We start from the raw sequence: 24,271 nt of genomic DNA, 5'->3' as shown, positions 1-24,271 counted from the left end.
ATAAATAAATAAATAGTATTTGTCATTTTTTTTTCCTTTGATAAATAATAACTTTACTTGCTTGTTGCTTATCATCGATTCACGTCCTAAGAATGGTTAACAATAAGTTTGTGATCACACCTTGTGATCAACCAAATTCCAAATCCATTATTTTAGTCTATAGGATTAAAACTTTTAGCTTGTTGCCATAAAATAATAAGACTAAAAGATAACTATATGGGCTCATTCAATATTATTATAATTTTTCTATTTTTAATTTTTTTTAATTTTCAATGATATATATTCTATAATTTAAACAGTCAAATTTATTATAAAGATAATAATTTAAAATTCTAAAACTAAGAAGAGAAAATCAATATTTTAAATTTTTTAGCAATTCTTGTGAGAGGTTGTCTCATAGTGAGACTATATCAAAACAAGATATATACTAAAAATTTATATTATTGGATTATTTAATCAATGTATAAGACACGTTTATAGAAAAACCGTCTCATAAAACTTATAATAATTTTTTTATTTTAGTTTATAGTTTTAAAAAATTAAAAATTAAAATGATAACTAAAGGTCCAAAATCCAAATTAGTTGGTCTATATTTCATCACCCACAAATTATTATATGAGACGATCTTATCAAAAAATGCTCTTTATATAGATTAAATAGACCATCTAATAAATATCATAAAAATATAAACTTTCTTTATACAAATTAAATAGACCATCTAATAAATATCATAAAAACATGGATTTTTTATTTGTGATGGTTCTACCGAGAGACGGCTTCTCAGAAGAGACTACTTCTTCATCTTCAAACAAACAAAAAAATCATCGATTCTGTTTCCCGTTTGAATATTAAAACATTATGCTTTCGCTAAACGATTTACTGTAAGTTGTTAGGGTTTTCTCGAGCAATAAATCTTTCTCCTTAATCTCTCTCCATTTTTGCGCTACCATTGAATCCAAATTGTTAGGGTTTTCTCACGCTTTAATCAATATGCAAAATTTCTTTCCAACATTGCGATTAATTGGGAGAAGCAAATTGTTGCGACAGAATAAAGTTAAATCGTTCATTCGGCATCGGAATCGCACGATCAATTTAGATGATATTGGGAATTGTGTTCAAGTTCGATGTTTAAGCAGCATTGCTGGATTTGATTATTTTTCTTCAAGAAATTTAATTCATCGGCATCAGAATTCTTTCTATCTTTTTGAGAATTTGCAGAAGAGATGGTTTTTAGGTATTGGAGACGGTGAAGAAGGAAGTGCTTTATCTAAAGTCCATGAAGAAAGACTTGTTCTTGGGTGAGTTTTTCAGGAACCTTTCACATTTCAGTTTTACTGGATTTTGATTAGTTTAAGGTTGCCATTTGACTTTCTCAATCACAAAACAGTGGCGAAATAATGGATTGAACATTTACCGCTTCATGTATACTGAATCGAGTGCGCTATTATTTTCTATGTTATATGTTACACAATGTAATTGCAATTTTAGTAGGGTTTTTGGCTAAATGACCCCGGCCTGGATCCCCCTGCAACCTAATATGTTGATGCTTGCATCTTTGTTGTGATGAAATATGCGTTTTGAATCTTTGGTTGAGTTGGCTATGTAAGGTTGTACAATTTGATGAAATTAGATGACAAGATCAACTTTGTGCTAATAAAGTAACTAATTATTGTTATTTGTCCTAAAAATGTGACAATTTTATTTGGGTAGAGGTACTACAATTTGGAGCATTGTTACTTTGAATCATGAACTATCAAGTAAACTTTTGTTTCATAATCATCTGTGAATGCTAGAATTATTTGGAATGGGGATATTCGGAGTCTCCACTGGCCTAAATTCTAATTCTTATTTTGGATATACGAAACTGAATATTTGATTAGTGTTCAGTGATACCAATTGTGAATTAAATAAATATGAAATCATTACAGACTCACCAACCAGATAATGATACACCAAGATTATTACCTAGAATTCTTTATCCTTTGGATTCTCATTTGTCATCTTCGTTGTCATTTATTGTTTAATGTTTCTAGTTTACTGTAAAGGAAGAAGTAAGCAATTGGAGAGGGCTTTAGAGCCATGTTATGTATGAAAATTATGCAACTTCGGAAGATGATCTTCTGATCGTTGTTTGTTAGGATGGAATGTTGAAAGATGGTAACTTGCAGAAACTGTCTTTATTGAGTACTGTGCTGTTTAAGAATGTATTTTCTAAGAGTAGTTGAGTTGCATCATGTCTGTAATTCTTTGATGTTTTGAGGACTGAAACTTGTAACTAAGATTATTTTTATTAACAGCTACTCCCCTGAGCAGCTCTTTGCTGTTGTTGCAGCTGTAGACTTTTATGAAGATTTTTTACCTTGGTGTCAAAGATCTGAGATACTCCGACATCATCCTGATGGGTCATTTGATGCTGAGCTAGAGATTGGTTTTAAATTTCTAGTGGAAAGTTATGTCTCACATGTGGTCTTAGACAAGCCAAAATTGGTCAAGGTATAATTCTCATTGCATTCAATTTGGTATTCATCAGTCTTATAATCTTGTGTGTTTTTGTTGTGATTGAGTGAATGACTGAAAATTGGAAGTTTGCATGCACATTGAAAAATTCAATTCTATAGTATGCTTGGATGAGAAAATAAGGTTGTAAGGGAAGTGGATAGAAATTCCGGGGAAAGTTAGTGGATAAATTGGATATGAAATGCCAAGAGTGAAAAGTAAAGGAAGATTATGGAAGGGTCCATAAGCAACTTCTAAATAATTATTTCTTTTACTAGGAAGATTTGGAAGGGCTGAAATATGTAACATTATTAAGGTGTGTGACAAAAGCTGATAGTGAAACATGCTCACTCATGCTTGAACTTAGTTTTATTTGAATAAGAAAATAACAGAAGATATAGCATCCTGTATATTATATATATAGGAGGTCTAGCCTTAGGTTTCAAGTAAGAACTCACTATTCTTCTTTTGAAGTGTAGTGCTAACTGAGTCTGCAAGGCAACTGAACTCTGTCCCATATCTTCTAGGGAAGGGCCAGATAGGCAAAGCATCGAAGTACTAAATAACTAAATACCACTCAGTCCTTTTTGAAATAGCATCACTCTTTTGAAATTGTTTTATTAACTTGTAGTTGGTGATTAAGACAAAAAAAAAAGTAGTTAGAATAAATACGTGGATGAGATTAGGAGAGAATGAAATTGTGGATGAGATTAGAAGAAAAAGTGGAGAATGTTTTTAAATAAAGAAAGGGAGCAAAGTTAAACAAGCTAAAATAGAAAGACGTGCAAAATCATAGGGACAGAGGGAGTCTGTGGTTTTAAAGGGGATTTCCCTTGGGAAAGAATCAAGTCTAGTTAATTAACTCCGAACCTTTCATGCCAGACGAATGATAACCGAGGAGAATATCAATATTGATTTTTGGGGGTGGGGATGATTCAAATTTCAAATAAATATCCTTGCTTGATTTATTTAAGTTAAAGACTAGCCTATATTCTAATTAGTTTATGTTATAGAATAAACATGAAAACTCACCTAAAAGACTAGTCTAGTAGGTGAAAGAGCCCATTTACTCTATAAACCCCACATTAGTTGCTCATACAATTGATGTGGCACGAAGTCCTATAAACCCGTAATGGCCTCAAATCCATTCCATGACATACGAACCCTCATAAGTTCCAGTGTCCTTGTTGCTCATGGTTGGCTTAACCTAGGCCAACACTCTGAGTTGGATCCTCATTGGTCACTACTGGCTTAACCTAATTCACTACTCCATAGGGCACCACTCTGAGTCATTTTTGATACAATTGTTATAGAATAAACTAGAGGATTCACCCAAAAGACTAGCGAAGTAGGTGAGAGAGTGCATTTACTCTATAAACCCCACATTAGTTGCCCATACAACCGATATGGGACAAAGTCCCATAACCTTGTAATGGGCATTTTATTACATTTGTTTCAAGTTTCACTTAATATGCTCACTTTCCTTATTTGGTTTTAGTCCTCCACATTCATCAACAAATTCATTCTCTCTCTTAATCTCATCAACTTACATCTTCCACCCATTTATTTTTTTTTGTCTTGATCGCCAACTAAAATTAAAAATTCAATTGTTATATACTAGTGCAAAATTATAGGGACCCCTGGATAATTGCTTTACATGCGGTTTTGGACAAGCTATTGGTTAAGGTTTATATTTCAAATTTTATTGTTTCTAATTTGGTAATCCTTATATTAGCTTAGTGAACATGCACAACTTTTGAGAATAATGCTTTAACATTGCTATAGTTGTGGTTGACTATTCTTTTATCTTTAAGTTTTGATTCTTGAGTGATGTTGCAATGGTTAAGTAATTGATGATGAAATTGGATTGTATATGCTCTTGTTTGGATGAAGGAGTTTGTGGGAATGGCACTGGAGGGTTGTTGTTGAGAAACAAAGGAGCTTTCAAAGGATTGATTGATCATCCATATCGATAAGGTGCATATTTTCAAGGAATCCCATGTACAAAAAACTCCACAATTAAACATGGTTGGTGACTTGGTGTGGAGTATTTACAACCCCCGTAGGTAGTGATGCCGACCCGGACGAGGTTGGGGTGTTACACTTTCACTTACCTCCCTTTCTCTTCACATATTCTATCCACACTGTTAGACCTCTTGTTAATTTTTTATGGGTCTCTTTATTTGCAAATTGCAACCTAGTGATCTACATCAGTAGTTGCTAAAATGAAAGAAGTGTTTCATGTATGGACCATTTTGATGCTGTGTGAAAAAGTTAATAAAATATGCTGTCTTATGCTTGAACTTGTATATATTTGACTCATAATTTAGCTGTAGCTCTAGCATCTTTGCCAATCTTTTTTATGCTTATTTAGCTGTCAGGCTTTTGTGTTCTATGTGCCCGTTTGGTTGTAGGATCTATAAGTTTAAGTGGGGGCTTCTTATGGCTTTTTTTTTTTGACATCTTTACCTGAATCTGTGGGGTTGCTGAACTCTGCCTCATTTTGTTAGGGATGGGTCAGATAGGCAGAGCAAGTGGAAGTAATGTGGTTTAAATGTGATTTGTCTTTAATATTTGGAGGGGGTAAATAGTTGCAAATAACGGCCTCTGCTTGAATTTTTGAAATCCTGGCAATAAAGTTTTTCTTCTGGTTTACTATGGTTCTAAATGAGATTTATGCCTTCTATGGCTGTATGCTTAGAATCTTTTAATCTCAGGTTTAAGGGCTTGTAAAATGAAGTAATTGATATACTTTATATTCTATTTACTGATCTCTCTACTTTCATTAATGGTACTTTCAGACCACTGCATCTGAAAGCAATCTTTTTGAACACTTGATCAACATTTGGGAATTTACCCCAGGACCGACTCCTGAAACTTGTAACATTCACTTCTTGGTTGATTTCAAGTTCCGCTCGCCTCTATACCGGCAGGTAATGCACTTATAATGGTTTTCTCCTGTGTGCTAACCTTATTTTTCTTCTCATTTTCTATAATAAGTGAAATTCAAACCCTTTAAGACTATGCAGCATTGCCCAAGGTGTTATTGTATGTGATTGTGATGAACAAATGCTGCTTGCTTGCTCACATGGAAGTTTCCTTCAATGCAGGTGGCGTCATTATTCTTTAACGAGGTTGTATCTCGATTAGTCAGCTCGTTCACAGACCGCTGTCGTCTGTTATATGGGCCAGGAGCAATCGTTGAGCAAAAGGCATAGGAATTTGCAGTTAACTCGGTAACTCACCCCTTTGCGACTTCTGCTTGGTGACGTGCCAAATGATACAGTGACATCAACTGAAATTTAAAATTTGCAGTAAACCGCTTATTGTGGCGTCTGCTTGACACCATGTCTAATGTATAGTGACATCAACTGAAAGTCTGAAACTTGGTTATGTCAATTGAAAGTTAGGAGCTCAATGCGTGAGCCTGTTTAACTGTGCGTTGTATTCTTTAGATTCTTTTCTTCAAACAGTTCCTTGAAGCTCTATAATTTACAAACTTCATTGTGTACGATTCAGAAATTTTAGATTGGAAGTTTAGGTGATTATAGGTTGGCTTCGATGGAAATTGGGAGGACTTATTTTTTTATAAATTGTCAATGACGAAGCCTGCATACGTTTTTTCCTTTTTAAAGAACATTTAACTTTTGAAAATTGAATGTTCTAAATATTCCCTATCAATTTGTGTCTATGTTCTAACTAATCTTATCAAGCTCATTGAAGTGAATTGGCTTTGCAATTTGAAGTCTACAGATAACTTATTAAAAGCGAGTTAGAGCCGTTTGCAGTTGAAATTTGTCCATGAATGGTAGCAGAAGGGCCACACAAAACATTCTTAAAACTTAAATGTAGGGTTGATCATGAGTTAGGTCTGGGTTTGGTTGGAGTTGGGTCTGACTAAACCTAGACCTATTTGTTTTGTGTAGAGTCTCAATTTCAAACTTGGTTTTAAATTTGTAGATCTTAACCTGGACTTGTTGGGTCTAATAGTCTAAGATCATAATTCCTAGAATTGAACCTAAATACATTAGATCCCAGGCCTTAAAATTAAGGTTGGATGTAAAACGAATTAACCCAATTTTTAATTGCATGGTGTGCTACTAAAAAGTTTTAAACTATACAAATTTTTTTGACTATTAAAATGAGGTTCTAACATAAATTTCAGAAAATCAGTCTTAAGTAGAAGTAAAATATTTGGAAAAATTACTTAGAATAATTCAACTTTTTAATGATTTTTCTACAATAATTCATCTATCGATTAACCTTGAATAATCTTAACTTTAGGGGTATTTACCTAAAGTAAACTTGGGTAATCCGATGACCTGCTATAGTAGGTAGTTCATCAAAAAAGTAAATTGAAAAATAATTTAAAACTAAAGAAATATTTTCAAATTTACAAACAATTCTGAATAATAAAAAAAATCATAAATTTTTTTTAACATTTTTCTATCGTTTTTTTCAATATTTTATTATATATTTTTTTTAACAAAATAAAACTTGTTATAGCAAGTTATCCGATTACTCATTTATTATAAGAAAATACTTTTCAAAGTTGAAATTATTCATGATTAATCAATATATTAGATTATTGTAGGAAATTCATGAATAGGTTAGATTATTTTAGATAATTTTCCAAAATATTTTTATTAAAAATTAGTCAATGTGAATATTTATTTATATAAATAAAGAGGAGTAAATTTAATTAAACCATTTGGATTAATGGTAAAACAACAAGCCAAGACATGAGTAAAGTCCTCTCCTCCGCAAAGTAAACCAAATTAGCCCAAATATAACGCCTAGGTGGGGCCAGGTGGTGTCACGGGCCCCACCACCTCTAACACCTTATCCCCATTTTCCACATTACCCACAACCACCCTTCTTTCCTCCGTCCTGGGCGGGCGTCTTTTTAACCCGCCCCACCTTCCCATCCGGATCCTCCCTTATCTCTCTTATTTCCACCCACGGCGTAAATTATCCTCCTCCCTTCATTTCCCAATTTCCTCTCTCTTCAATGGCGTCTCTTCCACCTCCCGAAAACTTAGATCCTCCATTTGCAGTCCCTCTTGTTTTACCTCCACCTCAACAATCACATCTACAACCAGAACCACAACCACCTTCCTCTCGCCGTCTTCCTCCGCCGTGTTGGACACCGGACGAAACTGCCGCGCTTATCGACGCTTATCATGAAAAATGGTATTCTCTCAGCCGTGGAAACCTCCGTGCTGCTCATTGGCAGGAAGTTGCTGATGAAATTCATAGGGTTTGCCCTAATGTTTTGCCCCCCAAAACGGCTGTTCAGTGTCGGCATAAGATGGAGAAGCTTCGAAAGCGGTATCGCGCTGATCTTCAACGCGCGAAATCGATTCCTCATCATAGGTTTTCTTCTTCTTGGGTTTATTTTGATAAGATGGATGCTATGGAGAGAGGTGATTCTATTGTTGCTGTTGATGCTAATAATGTTAATGAGGGTTTTGATAATGTTGTTTGTGTTGATGATGATGATGGTGGGGATTATGATGAGGGTAATGATGGTGATGAGGATTTTAATGGTGGATTTGTTAAGGAATTCAAGGAATTTCAAAGGAATGGGTTAAGGATTCGTATTGCGAATTCAAATCCAAATCCGAATCCAAAGAAGATGAATTACGGTGGATTTGATTACAGTCCTAGCGCTAACCCTAATCCTAACCCAAACCCTAGTCTTGGATTTGGGGGTAAAAAGTTTAATGAGTTTGATACACCGTCTCGATACAACGAAGGAGTTAGGTATGCTACAAGAATTGTCAAAAATGAAGGTTTTAATGGTGGAGGTGGAAGTGGAAGTGGTGGTGTTGGATCTTCATCTGGAATGGGGATGGGGATGAATATATCGGTAGCTACGAAGAAGAAGAGGAGTGCATTGGGGAAGAGAGAAAGAGATAGGAAAGGTGGTGGAGGTGGAGGTGGAGGTGGAAGTGGAAGTGGAGTGGGGAAGGAGATGGTGGAGGCGATTCGACTATTAGGAGAAGGGTTTATGCATGTGGAAAGGATGAAGATGGACATGGTGAGGGAATCAGAAAGAGTAAGAATGGAGAATGAATTAAAGCGAACTCAGATGATTCTTGAGTCGCAACGACAACTTGTTGAGGCTTTTGCTAAAGGATGGGCTGATCTCATTGTTAATAATAATGACAGTAACGTTGGTAATGTCAATGTTGATGATGAAGAAGACAATGTTGATGATGACGATGATGATGGTTGTGAGAAGAATATTGATAAAGATGCTTGATTTTAATCTAACTCGATCCAATTACCGGTAAAATTAGTAAACTTTTGTTTGCTTGAGTTTTATGGGGTAGATTCTGGGGTGATTGAGAAAGAGATAGTTCTGTGAATTGGTATTTGTATTTTGTTAGGGGAATGCTTTTTAGAGAATAGCTGTGGTTTGTGAAGTTTTCAGATTGGTTAGTTTATTAATTTGGAAATTGCTTCACATATGTGTAGTTTTGTTTTGTTTAGTGTAGTTTTATAGCTTTTTAATCTGTAACCAAATTTATGAAACATTCTGTAGTTCTGTGTCATGTTTCTTGAGCTCAAATGTGCAATATAAACTAAGCTTTTCTACTTGCTAATATGTCTTGGAGAAGTCTTGTACACTCTTGCATCATTTGATATAGATCTTCTGTTGTGCTAACTTTGTATCATATGAGATCATGAAAAAAGGGTTCTTTGTGCAGTATCCAAAGTCGAACATGTACAGTTCCAAGATTGTTACTGTCCAAGGAATCAGTAATATTTCACATTGGTGATTAGTTCTGATGATGTTTTTTGAGCTTGGTTGGATGGGACTCTTTGGGACTATGATGATGATGACGATGAGTGGATGATGTTTTGCTACAAATCCTGTTTCTGACACAACAGAATGGTTTCAAGTTCTGATGATGGTCTTTGTTTGAGCTTAGATTTGGTATAAATGTCATACTTTTGTTGCGGATTTGTCTAGGGAGAAATCTTGTATAGTTTGGTTTGGCATCTTGTGATTTATGTATGAAATAGGTTTTGACATTTAAGAGTCACGCGCTTTACTGGATTATTTCTGATATTGCCTTTTAAGATGGCAAGTAAATAACTGAAATGTATATTGCTGTTACAAATTACAATGGTTGTGCAAAATCAGATACCAAATTCGATTCATATAGCCGGATTTTTTCAGATAATATTCGACCAGAGTATCGAGATTATTCAAATATATTTGTATTATGAACTAATTTATTATTTAACAAGTTTAACTTTGAAACAAACATCTTGAAGCTTTTCAGTTCATTTGGTGACTTGACCAAGTTAAAATTTATATCTCAATTCCAAATCATTAGCGTATCATAGGCATAGGCATAGAACTGTGGCTGATGCTTATCACCTCATTGAGTGCTAAGCAAATGTAGAAGGCTAACATAAGAGAACTGATATAAGGGTATTATTATTTGTCGCCACCCTTTTCATTTTTTCGCCACCCCTTTATAATGAAATTACAATATTGCCCCTGCTCATTTAAAAATTACAAAAATGCCACTTAACTAAACCAACACTATTATTATCGATTAATTACACTATTATCGCTTAATAATATCATTATCGGAACTTTATATATATAGAAATTTCAGATGGGTTATTGTAGTATATTCGAGTTCAAACACGGTACTTTCTCTCTAAAAACTCATTAAAAACACTACGTTAACTTAAACAAGGTAGTACTCTACATCGAACATCAATGGCGTACCAAGACGAGAGTGGTAACGATTCGGTAAGTAATTAAAACGGTTCGATTTATTAGTTGAAAAAAAAAAAAAATTTATCCCAGTCGCACAAAAAAGTGCGACTGGTTTGTGCGACTGCTTTAAATTTTTTTTTTTTTTGTTTTTTTTTGAATTTCGAAATTTAAAATATGTTGCATGTAATTAATTTATTGTTAAAGTTGTTGTTAATTAATATATTTTATTATAATAATTAGTGTAGTAGTATTGAATTTTAAGAATTCGAAAATTTAAAAAAAAAAAAAAAAAAAATTAAAAAAGCAGTCGCACAAACCAGTCGCACAAACCAGTCGCACAAAAAAGTGCGACTGTCAGTCGCACTTTTTTGTGCGACTGGTTTGTGCGACTGGGATTTTAATTTTTATTTTTTTTTTTAATTTTTTTTTTCTCAAATTTAAATTAAAAGTTATAATCAATGTAATTTAATTTATTATATTAATGTAATGTTATTATAATTATTATTTGCAGGACTCTGAAAATTTTGGGGATAATGTAGATTATTCTGATAGATTTGTTACCGATAGATAATTTGATTCTGTAGATGATTTACATGCTTGGGCTAATGAGATAGCAGTAACAATTGGTTTTCAATTTACACGTTGGGCCTGACTATGTAAGGCCGCTTGTTCTTGCCTTGCTCGCCTTGCCGATCCCGTAACCCCCCTCTCATGGGGATCCCCTCTCAGTAAAGTTGGCCTAGGTCTATTGCCGCTCAATAACCCTCTAAAAAACCTTTTTCCTTTACCGTGATTTCCAGCCATTTACTACAATTTTCATATTTTAATAATTATTAATAAATATTTAAAAGCATAACAAATTAAATTAAGACGACATTCCAAATTCATTTAATAAACACTTACAATCATATAAATTACAAACAAATAACAACAAAAATAATTCACAATTATTATATTCATAAATATTTAAACAACTAAAATTTAATAAATTAATTACACAAAATTAATTCATTCAAAAAAAAAAAATTATTTAAAAAAATAAATTACTTCATTATAATTCGAAATTTTAAAAAAAAAAAATAAAAAAAATATAATTACCAAAAAAAATTTTCATTATAATTCGAAATTTTTTTAAAAAAAACAATAAAAAAATTATTAAAAATACAAATTTCATTATAATTCGAAATTTAAAAAAAAAAAAAAAAATTTAAATCCCAGTCACGTGCGATTGACAGTCGCACTTTTTTGTGCGATTTGGTTGTGCGACTTTCTTTAATTTTTTTTTTTTTTCCTTTTTTTTTTTTTAATCTAAATTAAACACAACAAATTCATAATAAAATCTATTATAACATTTACTAAATAACATTAACTAACAACATAAATTAAAAAATTACATTATTATTCGAAAATTAAAAATAAAAAAAAAAAAAAATTAAAGACCCAGTCGCGTGCGATTCACAGTCGCACTTTTTTGTGCGATTTGGTTGTGCGACTTTCTTTAAATTTTTTTTTTTTCCTTTTTTTTTTTTCAATCTAAATTAAACACAACAAATTCATAATAAAATCTATTATAACATTTACTAAATAACATTAACTAACAACATAAATTAAAAAATTACATTATTATTCAAAAATTAAAAAAAAAAAAAAAAAAATTTTCCCAGTTGCGTGCGATTCACAGTCGCACTTTTTTGTGTGATTTGGTTGTGCGACTTTGTTTAATTTTTTTTTTTTTTAAAAAAAAATCAAAAAAAAAATATTTACCTCGACTTTTTGTGGACGATTTCGATTCCAAAGCTTTAACTCCGATTACTTTTATGTGAAGAATTTGAGTTTATGGAAGATATGAGAGTGTTATTGAGTGATTTTGAAGTGTTTTATAGAGGTTTTTAAGCTTAGTGGCATTTTCGTAATTTTTTAAAATCTATGGGCAAATTCGTAATTTCATTCGAGAGGGGTGGCGATAAAATGAAAAGGGTGGCGACAAATAAGAATCGGGCTGATATAACAGCCAGAAATCCTCTTAAAAACAGTAATTGGTCTCAGTTCCTGAGAGAATAAGAAGTTTAACTATCACTTATGACTTACTGTCACACAAGGTGCTGCTACATCATATGGTCTCAATTCAGCCCATAGTTTAGCCAATTTTTTGATTTTTTTTTTTTTAAAAAAAAAAACTTAATAAACTTGACACGAAAAAATGGCCCATGCAGGGCTCGAACCTGCGACCTTGGCGTTATTAGCACCACGCTCTAACCAACTGAGCTAATAGGCCTCGATATTTCTAATTTTTACTGTTTTTATCAAATTGTCAGTTTTAGCTGTAATGCAAGTCTCATATTGTTGCATACTTGCATGTAGTAACTAATGAAATTTAGCTGAGCAGTATTAGGATCATTTTAACATCCCAATATGAAGGTATTAATGATTTTGTCAATTTTAGCAGCAGAGTATATTCAGGAAGTTCAGCATATCTCAGGCTCTTAGTCACTCATGTACTGCTAAAACCATGACCACCAAGCATAAACGAATCAAAGCGTGATGGTCAGCAAAGAAAGTACAGCTTCAGCACCAAAATAGTGCTTGTATGAGCCCAACTAAAAGTTTAAGCTAATGATTGTATCCTTGCGATATCTATACTCTCACGTTTCTTCGCACATGAGCCCATGGGCTAGAAGTGTCGAGTGTGGATGCAAGCCCTCCTCTTGGCGCTAAATATTACATTTGTATCATAGGGAGTGAATTAGATTTGGACCCGTGACCTTTTGTCAATGATGCACGACTCAAAATTTTCCAGATAGAAGAATAACACTAATAAAGATAGCAAGATGTAGCAGCTAGGCCTGTCAAACAGATCAGCTTAGGTCATATTCGGGTTCAGATCATGTATAAACAGGTTAGTCACCCCTCGACCCAAACCCAACCCGTTTGGTTAACTTGGTCAGAATCACAACCCTGACTCGACCTGATTTCGACCCACAACCAAAAAAGTTTTGGGTACATTTTATGGTTTTTAACATTGATTATATTTTATTTTTAGGCCTTAATTTTTTTGTTTTTAAATTAATTATTTGGCATTATTAGCACCACGCTCTAACCAACTGTGCTAATGGGCCTTAATGTTATTTGCCTTAATGTTATTTTAGAGTAGTATTAAGAATATAACGCGGCATTGCTTTACATCATTATATAAATTATATAACGCGTTAAAAAAGTTATGTTTTGGGCTATATCAAGAAAAGTTTTAAACATTACTGTGATCGTACTTTTACACTAGCATAATGTTTATTGCATTTTGAAGTCCAAGCTGCGTGATGCACTGGTCATGTGTATGAAAAAGGGTTGCTTTTGACTGCATAATAGGAAATTGTGAGATCTTAATATCTTGGTTTATTTGTGAATTTTTCCTATGAATTATTAAGCACAAGAGTAACATTGTTATATATTCAGACTTGACTCGTTGAGCATCATCTCAGGACCTTTTCTACTTTGCTACCCAACAGTGCTGCTTAGCATCAATGTGCAGTGGCAAGCAAAGAAGGTATTCCTACGTCTTTGGCACGACTGCAGGGATAACAAGAAGTTTGTAGAGGATTTTTGCTTGACAGTAGCTAATCGGAATAACTCGATGACACTAAAAACCGATAGATACGATTTGATTTCATGAAACATTACAGTCTTAAGAATCCACATATTTATTTGACGAATTCAAACCACACAAATGAATGCATGCCCGGCACAAAAATTTTGTTCGATGTGATGGATGATATAGAATACACCATGAACTATTCGTAAACGCAGCCAACAAATATACAAGTCACCACGGATGAGAAGCAGCTTAGACTTCTAGATGAAGTCAGTTATCAGGAACCAAACTGGATAGATCAATAGAAGGATTATGCCTGCAGAGTTTGATACGCCATTAGCCCTTGTGAAGGAGTTCCTAAATCCACCTGAGGCTCGGATATGTTCTTGCAGCAAGTAACACCCTATCACTAAACATATTGCTGCACCGAGCCAATCGCCACGAATAGTATAGGCGAACAAATTTGGAGCCACCACTATGATGAGAATGATTGCACCTGGTAGTTCCAGCCAATCTGCAGCAACCAAGAGCAAAGTAATAGGAATCAGTACTGCATAGTTAGATACACAGGCATCACTGTGAACCATGATTTTGTCAAAGAACCAACTCAACTAAAAGCTTAAGCTGATAGTTGAGATTCTAATGTATGTTGTATATTCTACCATGCCCCGTCACACTAGAGCTCATTTGGGCTAGAAGTATGGGTGCAACACGTCCCTCATACTTGGAGCTAATAGTTCCGCTTAAAAGAAGGGATGAGTGATATTTGAACCGATGCTTGAGGCCCTATACTAACGATGATAGAAGATTCAAGAGTGACAAACTAGATTATAGTTATGAACACCTATTAATCTAAGAGGAAATAGAAACCCCATATTCTGGAAGTGATATTAGCAAAATGTCAGGCACCCATCTCGAAAGCGGGTGGTTCTAGGCCCATTTAAGGTGCCCGATCGCCTAGGGCCTCCGGAATACTGAAACCTCATATATTAACAACCTGCTCAGAGTAGTTCATTAGTCAACTATAGCGTAACAACCAGCTTAGTTGGTGACGTGTTTTGTTGTGATTTTATTGATTAGGGTTCAAAACCTAATAGTTTGAATTTTTGAATTTTGGTTTTCATTTTACCGGTTGACAAGGGACCTCGATTTTCTAAACATCAAAAAGTAAATAAGATTCTTATAATCTTTGCTCCGTCCTTGCATAAGAAAATACATATGAAAATTGATGTCAAAAACATAGATAGAGCCTAGGGTACTAAAGGATGTTCATGTATACCAGGGAAGCGCTGTGGAAAGAAAAGGCGCAAAATGACCGCAACGAAAGCAATCCACATTCCAACTTGCCCCCTGCTTTCAAATACAAGTTGGTAAACATACCCTAAATAGATTGAATTGACATTAAAATTAGGACACTTCCATTAACCAACAAACCTCAAAAGGTGGAACAACACCCCAGGAAGACTGAAGAAAATGTAAGGCACTAAGAGTCCTGTGAGGATATTTGTCTTCCAGTTTGTACGATCCAAAACCAACAAATAACTGCAACAAGAAATTCAAAGGATTCATTGAAGAATCAAATTATGTCACACCCAATTGTGCATTGAAGAACCATAAAGACTATAATAGAACAAATTTGAGGTTACTAGAACTTAAATGGATTCTGAGTCACAAAGACTAATCGTCCTTATTTCAATAGAACAAAACTTTTGGTTTCGGATTTTAATGGATATAAATCATGTGCACTTCTTATTCTGTTTTCTATCAAAGATCAATCGAAAAAACTCCACCGCTATGGTGAAAACGGCTCAATGGCATCTTTTTAATGGTCAAACAATTATGTAAACAAAAACCCATATGAAGAAATTCAATAAATCATCAAACGACATGAAACCCAGATGAAATTTCATGAATTGAGATAAGCCCATTAAATCAAATATACTTAATCGCCTCTAAATAAACATCGAAAATAGATTAACAAATGAAGGATGAGAATCGGGAAAGATCAAGATTCTTACATGGCAGAAAAAGAAGAAACCCATTGAAGAAAAGTGGTACCGAATCCCAAACCCCCAAGCTTGATAGCATCAGAAGCAAGTTTCTTAGCAGCATTAGCTATCTCATTAAAGTCTGTACTGATCTGATCAGTTGATATTTCATCCTCTGTTTTCATCCTCAAATAATCCCCTTTCTTCATCTTTCCTAAAATCTAATACAACACAGAACGGAGCAGAGAAAAAGTTTGTTCAACCAAGTTATTGGGGTAGCAAATCAGTATTGTACTATTATAGGAGTGAGGAGTTTAAAATTGAGATCTTCTGAAACAATAAAAAAAAGATTGCGTGGAAATTTGGTGCTAAGTGCCAACCTGTGAAAGATGAACGGGTCGATACTTGTTGAGACTTGAGAGCAGTTGCTGACTCAAATAAAAGGATGATATTATTAGTAGACAGATGTTACAACCAAGCATTGACAAGTACCCTAAATTAATTCTTCTATTGCTCTTGGCCCCATTTTATCATTTTATCCCATCCAGGGCAGGTGGGACCAAAGAGCACGAGTCTTAGACTCCAATATAAAAATTATGAATTTTATTTTATGTATAAATAAAATAACAAAGTTAATAAATATTCATTTTGTTTTTTAATGAAGTTATTCTAAGGAATGTTCATAGTAATTTTAAAAAATTGAATCTTTTAAATAATGAAGATATTATTTTATTGAATAAAAAATTTTATATTGGAAAAATAGGAACCATAAATATTAAAAAAAATATTTTAAAAAAGTTAGTAGAAAAAAATATGAAAACCACAATTAATAAAATAATATTTTTACAAAGTTAGTAGGAAACAAGTGGAAATCACAAGGATTATAAAAATGTTAAAATGATGTTAGTGTAAGATATGTAGGGACCATAAGTATTACTCCCTCCGATCTTACGAATTAGTCCCATTTGCTTGGGCACGGATATTAAGGATTGTGTGGGGTCCATTAAAAAGGGTAAATAGTAAAGGGTAAGTAATGAAGGATAAGTAGTGAAGGGTAGTTGGGTAAGTAAGGTATATGGGGGTATATTCGTAATTACTTGTGTGAACTAAGGGTATTTAAGTAAAAAAGGATTGCCAAAAATAGAAATGGGACTAATTCAAAGGTTTTGCCAAATAAGGAAATGAGACTAATTCATAAGATCGGAGGGAGTATTAAAATATTAAAATGAGAATGAATAAGGTTATTTTTGTCCTAAATTTGTGATATAAATGAAAAAATTGTTTATAAGAACAACAAATAAAACACTTCAAAATAAAAAGTGGAAACTTCTTTAAGTTATTGATGGATTATATGTATATGTTATTTGTGTGAGTATCAAGAATTTTGATAAAATTTATAACACTAGTTGATGAATTCTATTTGTGTTTAATATATTTTTATTTGTTATTAAGGGTCTTAGATAGGTGAAAGCTACACTTAGCGATATTAGGTTAATCACATGTTGTTTTTATATTAAAGTTTGATATTAAGATTACTTTAGCCCACTGAAATCTCATAAATGGGTCTGATCCATCGTCAACAATACAACCACTTATTTGATTGTCGATAAGAAAATTATGTTGAAAGTTTGTGTAGATGATCAAAATGAGTATTATTTGAAATAATGATTATTGCCATCATAAGATCAATATAAACATATAATTAAAACTAATAATTCATTTAGTAAAGACGTTTAATTATAAGGACAAAAATGAAATAATATTTAAAACTAAAAATATAACAAATTTAATGACAGAATTAAAGATATATAACAAATTAACAATTTCAATGTACAAAACGAAATTTATATTTGTTGATCTATATTATTGGCATTATGAGATCAGTAATTAATAATTCAGTATATAATAATTAACGTGGAGACCTTGTTGGCCATGTTGAAGTACTATAGGAAGAAAATGACGATAAGTGTGGTGACATGGCCTTGATAAATTGACAACTGACATTGATGTCAAATTATAGTAAGAGATAAGAGCTACAATTATGAACCAATCCAATTGGCATTATTGAGATCAATGTATAATGAGGTAGTAATCCCTTTATCCCTAAGAAATTACTTTTATACTAGTAACAATTACTTTTTTCGTTTTTATATGTTTTTCTCAAATAAAATTTAAAAATTTTAGTGTCTAATTTTGATTAAGATTTTTCATCAATCCATATGAAAAAACATATTCATGTGGGATCTTAAAAGATTCGTCTCAATATATAACTTTTTAAATTTCAATTTTTTTAGAATTTATAAAAACTCACAATTAAAATTATTTGACTTTTAAATTTGCATTGGGATCTGCGCAAAAAATAAACGAAAAAAACAAATATAAATAAAAAGAATAATATAAATATCTAGAAATTAATGATGACCGAAATCGTATGAAAAACTATTTAATAAAAATAATATTATAACGATAAAAAAAGAATTAAAATGAAAAGTGTAATAATTTGTTAGATACATAGGGTAGGTACACAATTGTGCGATCGTTGATGCATCTTCATTTCTAGCATCTTCAATTGTTGGGTGAACTAATTCATTATTCATATTCTATTCGGAAAAGTGTGTTTGGGGAGTACGTGCGTCAAGGGCACGTATTTGATGCGCATGGATCTTGAGTTTTGAGTAAGGTTAAGATCTTGTGTGCTACTTATTTGTCACAACTAACTCGATCATCAGTCATGTAATCTAATTAACAACACCGTGTAAAACCAACCCGATTAATGGTACTTCAGTATTAAACAACTCGACTCAAAATAGTCTACACGTAGATATTAGGTCGGACTTTTAACATATTTGGTGAAAAGGGATTGGAGTAGTAATTTTAACATATTTTTTTTTTAGAATCACATGAATGTTTTGCAACATATTGAACATTAACACATAAACATCATTTCATTTAAAAAAAATACAATAACACAAAAATCAATAATTAAAAATTGAATTCCACGTAAAATAAAATTTTTAAACTGACAATAATTACCAAACATTCAACCATGTCAATTTTAATTGATAGAATTTGACAATTGCTCTGTTAATTATAGCATTAAAAATACTAAATACTCAAGTTTATAATGAATTGAAAATTTAATATTTTTTTAATGTTTAATAGGTATGTGCATTGGACCAGAGGCCTGTAGGGGCCATGTTCCAAGCTTCCAGCCCTTATTTATAAGGGTTTTAAAAGGTTCAAGCTGAATAAGCGTTAGGCTAAATAAGGGTTCTACTGAAATAAAAAATTAGGAAAATTTGCAAAGAAACACCTTATAAAACCAGTTTTTTGTAAAAAAACACCTTTTAAATTTTTTTTTGTAAAAAAACACCTTTTAAGAGACTTTTTATTAAAAAAACACCTTAAATCAGTTTCCGGTGACTTTTGTCAACTTTCCGACGTTGACTATGCCATTTGAGCTCAAAAGTCAACGCCTGAAAGTTGACAAATGGCATAGTCAACGCCGAAAAGTTGACAAAAGTCACCGGAAACTGATTTAAGGTGTTTTTTTTAATAAAAAGTCTCTTAAAATGTGTTTTTTTACAAAAAAAATTTTAAAAGGTGTTTTTTTACAAAAAACTGGTTTTATAAGGTGTTTCTTTGCAAATTTTCCAAAAAATTATCGCATGGTTAAGATTTAAGATTGGCGTCGTGATGAGTATGACGTAGTGTGTGTTGAAAGAGGATAGAACATCAATCTAATGCTGCTGTTCAGTCTTTTGTGTGGAGACTTGAGAGTGTCCATTTTCATCAGTCGCTTGAACTAAACTTGGCCACGCTTGTAAGAACTCTAGGATATATATACTGTATATCAAAGTTTTTGAAGGAGAATGGCTAGGACCCAAAATGGTAGAAAACGATGTAGAAGTTGAGTGAGAAACAGAGCATAAACAAGCGACAATCAAACAAGCAACACAATGTATTTATGAGGTATTTAATGATACCTCTCCCTCAAATAAAGTATCTTATCATTAATATAATCAATATTACACTAATGACTCAACTTTCAGTAGTTAAGAGCTCACTCTTAACCCATAAAGGTTTCACCTTTGATGGTGAAACTCCACAAATGGCACTAATACAACAAGAACACTCTAATGGCCAATGCCCTAGCTTCCCTAATGTATTTGCCTCTCGTCTTTGCTTCTAGTAATGTTCTAAGCCCTCTTATATAGCCTATTACATATTAGAAGTCCTAGGACCAAACCCTTGAAACCCCAAAGAAAACAGCCCAAAAAACAGAAAGTAGCAGAATTGGACCCTGTACCTCGCTCGACCGAGCTAGCCTGCTCGACCAGTCGAGCGGGTCTTCAACAGCTTTTGATCTTCTTGTTTAGCTGCTGCCTTGCTCGAGAAAGTCCTCCCTTTGAGCCTTGCCTTGTTCAAGGCACATTCCAATGCTTATTTGGTGCTCCACATTGATGTTCTTCATTGCACCATCATTACAACACATTGAAGACTCTCTTGTGTTGCTCACAACACCATCACATTTGGTAGCTTGGGCATTTGCTCTAACAGTTTTATTTGTTATTGTCTTATTGATCTTAGGCTATTCAAGTGTATTAGTTAGTAATACTAGCAAGTACAAGTAATGAAATAAGATAAATGGGCTAAGCTGGGTCGGGCTTTCTTTGCTTAATGGACCCAACATGCTTAAACCCTATTTTCTACTTTGTAAGGCTTAACATGACCTTACCTATTTCAACTATATCTTGACCCGATCTGTATTCGGTCCATTCATAGCCCTAATGTCTGGGTTATATTTTCTCTACTATCTACCCCCATATTCTTACCTAGACCTGATCATGGGCGGCTCGGCCCGTCGGCCCGACCCGAAAAAATGAGGGCTTGGGTATCAAAATATGGTCCGATGGGCGGGTTTGAGCACAAAATAAGTGGCCCGAATTTTTTTGGGACGGGTTTGGGATTGACGTTTGGCCCGCGGGCCGGCCCGGCCCGAAAAAGAGCTTGTTCATGATTTGCATTTTGAATTTGTTTTACGTTATGTATAATATGTAACAATTGTATTTGTTTATTTCAATTATTTGTAATTTGTGGGGTGGGTAGGGCCGGCAATTGATTGGAATTTGGAATAAATTTTTATTTTTTTTAATTATTCGAATTAAATATGACTCTATTTGACTCGATAAAAACACGGATGCTTCTTCCATTTCAAAATACTTGCAATATTTTATTTGTTATGAAGTTTGATGTACTAATTCAATTATTAATATTCTTAATTATATGTAATGAAAATTACAAAAGTTATATATTAATAATCTTTGCAATGAAATGAATCAAACAAGATATCACTTAATTATATTTCAACTTATAAATAAAAAAAATTAAAATAAAATTAAGAGTAAAGAATTAATAATGACATTTTTCTAAGTTGCAATTAATTTGAAACGGAAAAAATAATATTTTAATTTTAGTTTTATTATATGATACAATTAAATAATATAAAACATAGGCCCGCACTTCAGCCCGGCCCGGCCCGGCCCGCATCAATGGGCAGTTTTTTCCCACCCGGCCCGACCCGATGTTTGATCACCTCTATTCTTACCTAATCTTCTCATCATTTTCCTAAAATGAAATTTCACAAAGTTATTCTTATTATAAATCTTTCTATTTGAAACATCTTTTTGGATTAAAATACCCTTATTAGTTTACCAAACAATAATTATTATTTATTTCTATTAATAGTTAATTGATTATTTCCTATTAATAGTAATAACCTTGGCCTCATCATATTCTATAATCTCAATTAGTAATAATCATTACTTATTCGAACTAAAAATTAGTCTATAATTTTAGCTTATCTCTCATTATTATTTTTCTTGTCCAGTTTCATATTTCAAATGGAAAGAAGAAGATAGAGACCAAAGAGTATATCATAATAGTATTCTTATTAAATTAAGAACCCAATATAAAACGTAATTTACCTTCTCATTTTTACTCCAAGACTCTACAATCATCTCATTCCAAATTCTTAACCCTATTTTTTTTTATTATATAGTAAGCCGGAAAGGAAAGTATCAAATGAGATTCGATCTTAAATTCTTATCTGAAAAAGATGATATTTGCTTTAGTCAAGACAAAATCCGAATCTTTTCTCTCCAATCCCATCTATCTATTATCTATTGCTATATACAAAATGGGTTATTCAGCAAGACACGTGTCACTTTCACGTTCATTATTTTCCCTCCAAAATGACATATGGGTATTTTTAGAAAATTTCATCATTTGGCTAAATTGGGTTATTATAATCATTCTTTATTCTTTATGTTATAATATATACGTTTCATATTCCAGTTGGTTTATATTATCATTCTATTCTATAAAAATGGACAATATATGGACAATATATGGTGAATAGCAATAAAAATGGAAATAAAAAAGTTGTCATTTATATCTATACTAATATATTAAAAGAGAAATTAAAAGAGTATCTTATTGACACGTGTCGAGCTATCTACACTAATATATTAAAAGAGAAACCAAAAGAGTATCTTATTGACACGTGTCAAGCTATGGTTGAAAATTTTTCCGCCTAAATGATCAAGCTATAATAGTCAATTCCATCATTAAATTCAAATAATAGCATTTTCATATTTAGACATATACCATAAAATAGTATCAATCAATTAAATAATTTAAATCAATATTATAAAGATGATATAAGAATATTAATAAAAGAATATTAAAGCTTGACTTGTATATTTGGAAAAATAGTAGCTAATAAGATAAGGAAAAATATCATGTTAATTGAGGAAAATAAAGTGTCAAATATTCAATTCTAACCTATGAAATTAGTTTCATTTGACAAAGTTTAAGAGTTTGTCATTTGTTATTTTTCAACTCTTTTATTATATTGTATAATAAGTGATTCAAATTAAAAAAAAAATGTGTTTTCCATATAAAAAAGAAATGTTGAATGTTGTCACGGTATATATATTGTCATATTAAATAATTTATATCTTCGAAAGGTGTTAGAATTCTCAATCGTCATACATAAGTTTCATTTAATTACTTAATTAGTAAAATTTTCCTACGCTACTACATCTATCGATAATATCATTTGTGAAATATCTTTCCTTATGTTATCAAAAATACACAAGAACACTAATGAGTTGAAAAAAATTAAGATATTAATTAAATTAGTGTAAATGCTAATAGAGCATTTAATTCCACAACCTTATCACATGAAAAAAATTGTATCACTAATACTTATTTGATATAAAGAAAGTACAATTTTATTCAGCCATTAATTTAAGTTTACATCAAAAAAAATAACTGTATTTAAATATTTATTAGATTCTTTAATTTGACACTAAATTGTGTTATAAGTTTTTAAATTATTGTTGTGTCAAACGAGAATTTTAACTTATTATATGGTATCTATACTTCTATATACTAATATACTAAAAAAGAAACAAAAAAAGTATCTTATTGACATGTGTCAAGTTATGATTGAAAATTTTCCCACCTAATTGATCAGGTTGTAATAGTCAACTGTATTACTAAATTCAATTAATAAAATAAGATTCATATTTAGACATATACCATACTAGAACATCAATCAATCAAATAATTTAAAGCAATATTGTAAAACTAATATAAGAATATAAAAGGAAAAATATCAACTAATAAGGTACGCAAATTATAGAAGAATATTAAAGCTTGACTTGCATATTTTGTAAAATATCAACTAATAAGGTAATGAAAAATATCATGTTAATTTAGGATAATAAAGTGCCAAGTAATCAATTCTAACTTATTTAATAAATTCATTTGGAAAAATTTTAAGAGTTTGTCATTTGTCATTTGTCATTTTACAACTCTTTTATTAATATTGTATGATACGTGATGCAAATCAAAAAAATATGTGTTTTTCATATAAAAAGAAATGTTGAATGTTGTCACGCTATATATAATGTTATATTAAATAATGTATATCTTCAAAAGGTGTAAGAATTTTCAATCGTCAGACGTACGTTTCATTTAATTACTTGATCAATAAAATTTTCCTACACTACTACATCTATTGAAAATATCATTTATGAAATATTTTCCCTAAAGTCATCAAAAATACACAAAAGCACTTATGAGTTTAAAAAATTAAGATATTATATATATATTTATATTATATACACAAAATTACACATAGAAGTAGATATTCAAAAGATTAAATTGTGATTACTATAATACTCGATATTACATGCATAAGAAAATGTAAAGTGTCACGTTTAATTTCTCTTACACGTTAAATATTGTTTTCTCTATATTTATTATAGTAAACAAATAACAAGTTAATACATGTAAACAAATTTTGTTTATATTTAAAAAATTATTTAATTATTTTTAAATTTTCTGACTTGGCACAAAATTCAAGCTAGTTGTTACTGTGCC

General features: G+C 31.9%; 3 protein-coding genes and 1 non-coding gene across 4 annotated transcripts; 2 read left to right on the top strand and 2 right to left on the bottom strand.

Annotated features, from left to right (window-relative positions):
- The first annotated feature begins 755 nt into the window (after positions 1-755).
- Positions 756-6,575, top strand: LOC130828348 (uncharacterized). Its single transcript, XM_057694305.1, has 4 exons — positions 756-1,298; positions 2,298-2,493; positions 5,298-5,429; positions 5,607-6,575. The coding sequence occupies exons 1-4, from the start codon at positions 991-993 to the stop codon at positions 5,712-5,714; spliced, it is 744 nt and encodes a 247-aa protein (XP_057550288.1). The 5' UTR covers positions 756-990; the 3' UTR covers positions 5,715-6,575.
- A 627-nt stretch (positions 6,576-7,202) lies between these two features.
- On the top strand, positions 7,203-9,669 carry LOC130828342 (uncharacterized). Its single transcript, XM_057694293.1, has one exon. The coding sequence runs from the start codon at positions 7,508-7,510 to the stop codon at positions 8,762-8,764; it is 1,257 nt and encodes a 418-aa protein (XP_057550276.1). The 5' UTR covers positions 7,203-7,507; the 3' UTR covers positions 8,765-9,669.
- A 2,775-nt stretch (positions 9,670-12,444) lies between these two features.
- TRNAI-AAU (transfer RNA isoleucine (anticodon AAU)) lies at positions 12,445-12,518 on the bottom strand. Its single transcript has one exon. It is a non-coding gene; the product is annotated as a tRNA-Ile (tRNA).
- A 1,354-nt stretch (positions 12,519-13,872) lies between these two features.
- LOC130828338 (cold-regulated 413 plasma membrane protein 2-like) lies at positions 13,873-16,311 on the bottom strand. Its single transcript, XM_057694280.1, has 5 exons — positions 16,198-16,311; positions 15,848-16,038; positions 15,264-15,371; positions 15,109-15,179; positions 13,873-14,343 (listed from the first exon to the last, which is right to left on the bottom strand). The coding sequence occupies exons 1-5, from the start codon at positions 16,297-16,299 to the stop codon at positions 14,090-14,092; spliced, it is 726 nt and encodes a 241-aa protein (XP_057550263.1). The 5' UTR covers positions 16,300-16,311; the 3' UTR covers positions 13,873-14,089.
- Between the last annotated feature and the right edge of the window lie 7,960 nt (positions 16,312-24,271).

The sequence above is a fragment of the Amaranthus tricolor genome, chromosome 1 (genome assembly GCF_026212465.1).
Source record: "Amaranthus tricolor cultivar Red isolate AtriRed21 chromosome 1, ASM2621246v1, whole genome shotgun sequence".
Classification (NCBI taxonomy): domain Eukaryota; kingdom Viridiplantae; phylum Streptophyta; class Magnoliopsida; order Caryophyllales; family Amaranthaceae; genus Amaranthus; species Amaranthus tricolor.
The sequence above is the reverse complement of the archived record's forward strand: the minus strand, read 5'-3'. Positions and strand labels throughout refer to the sequence as shown.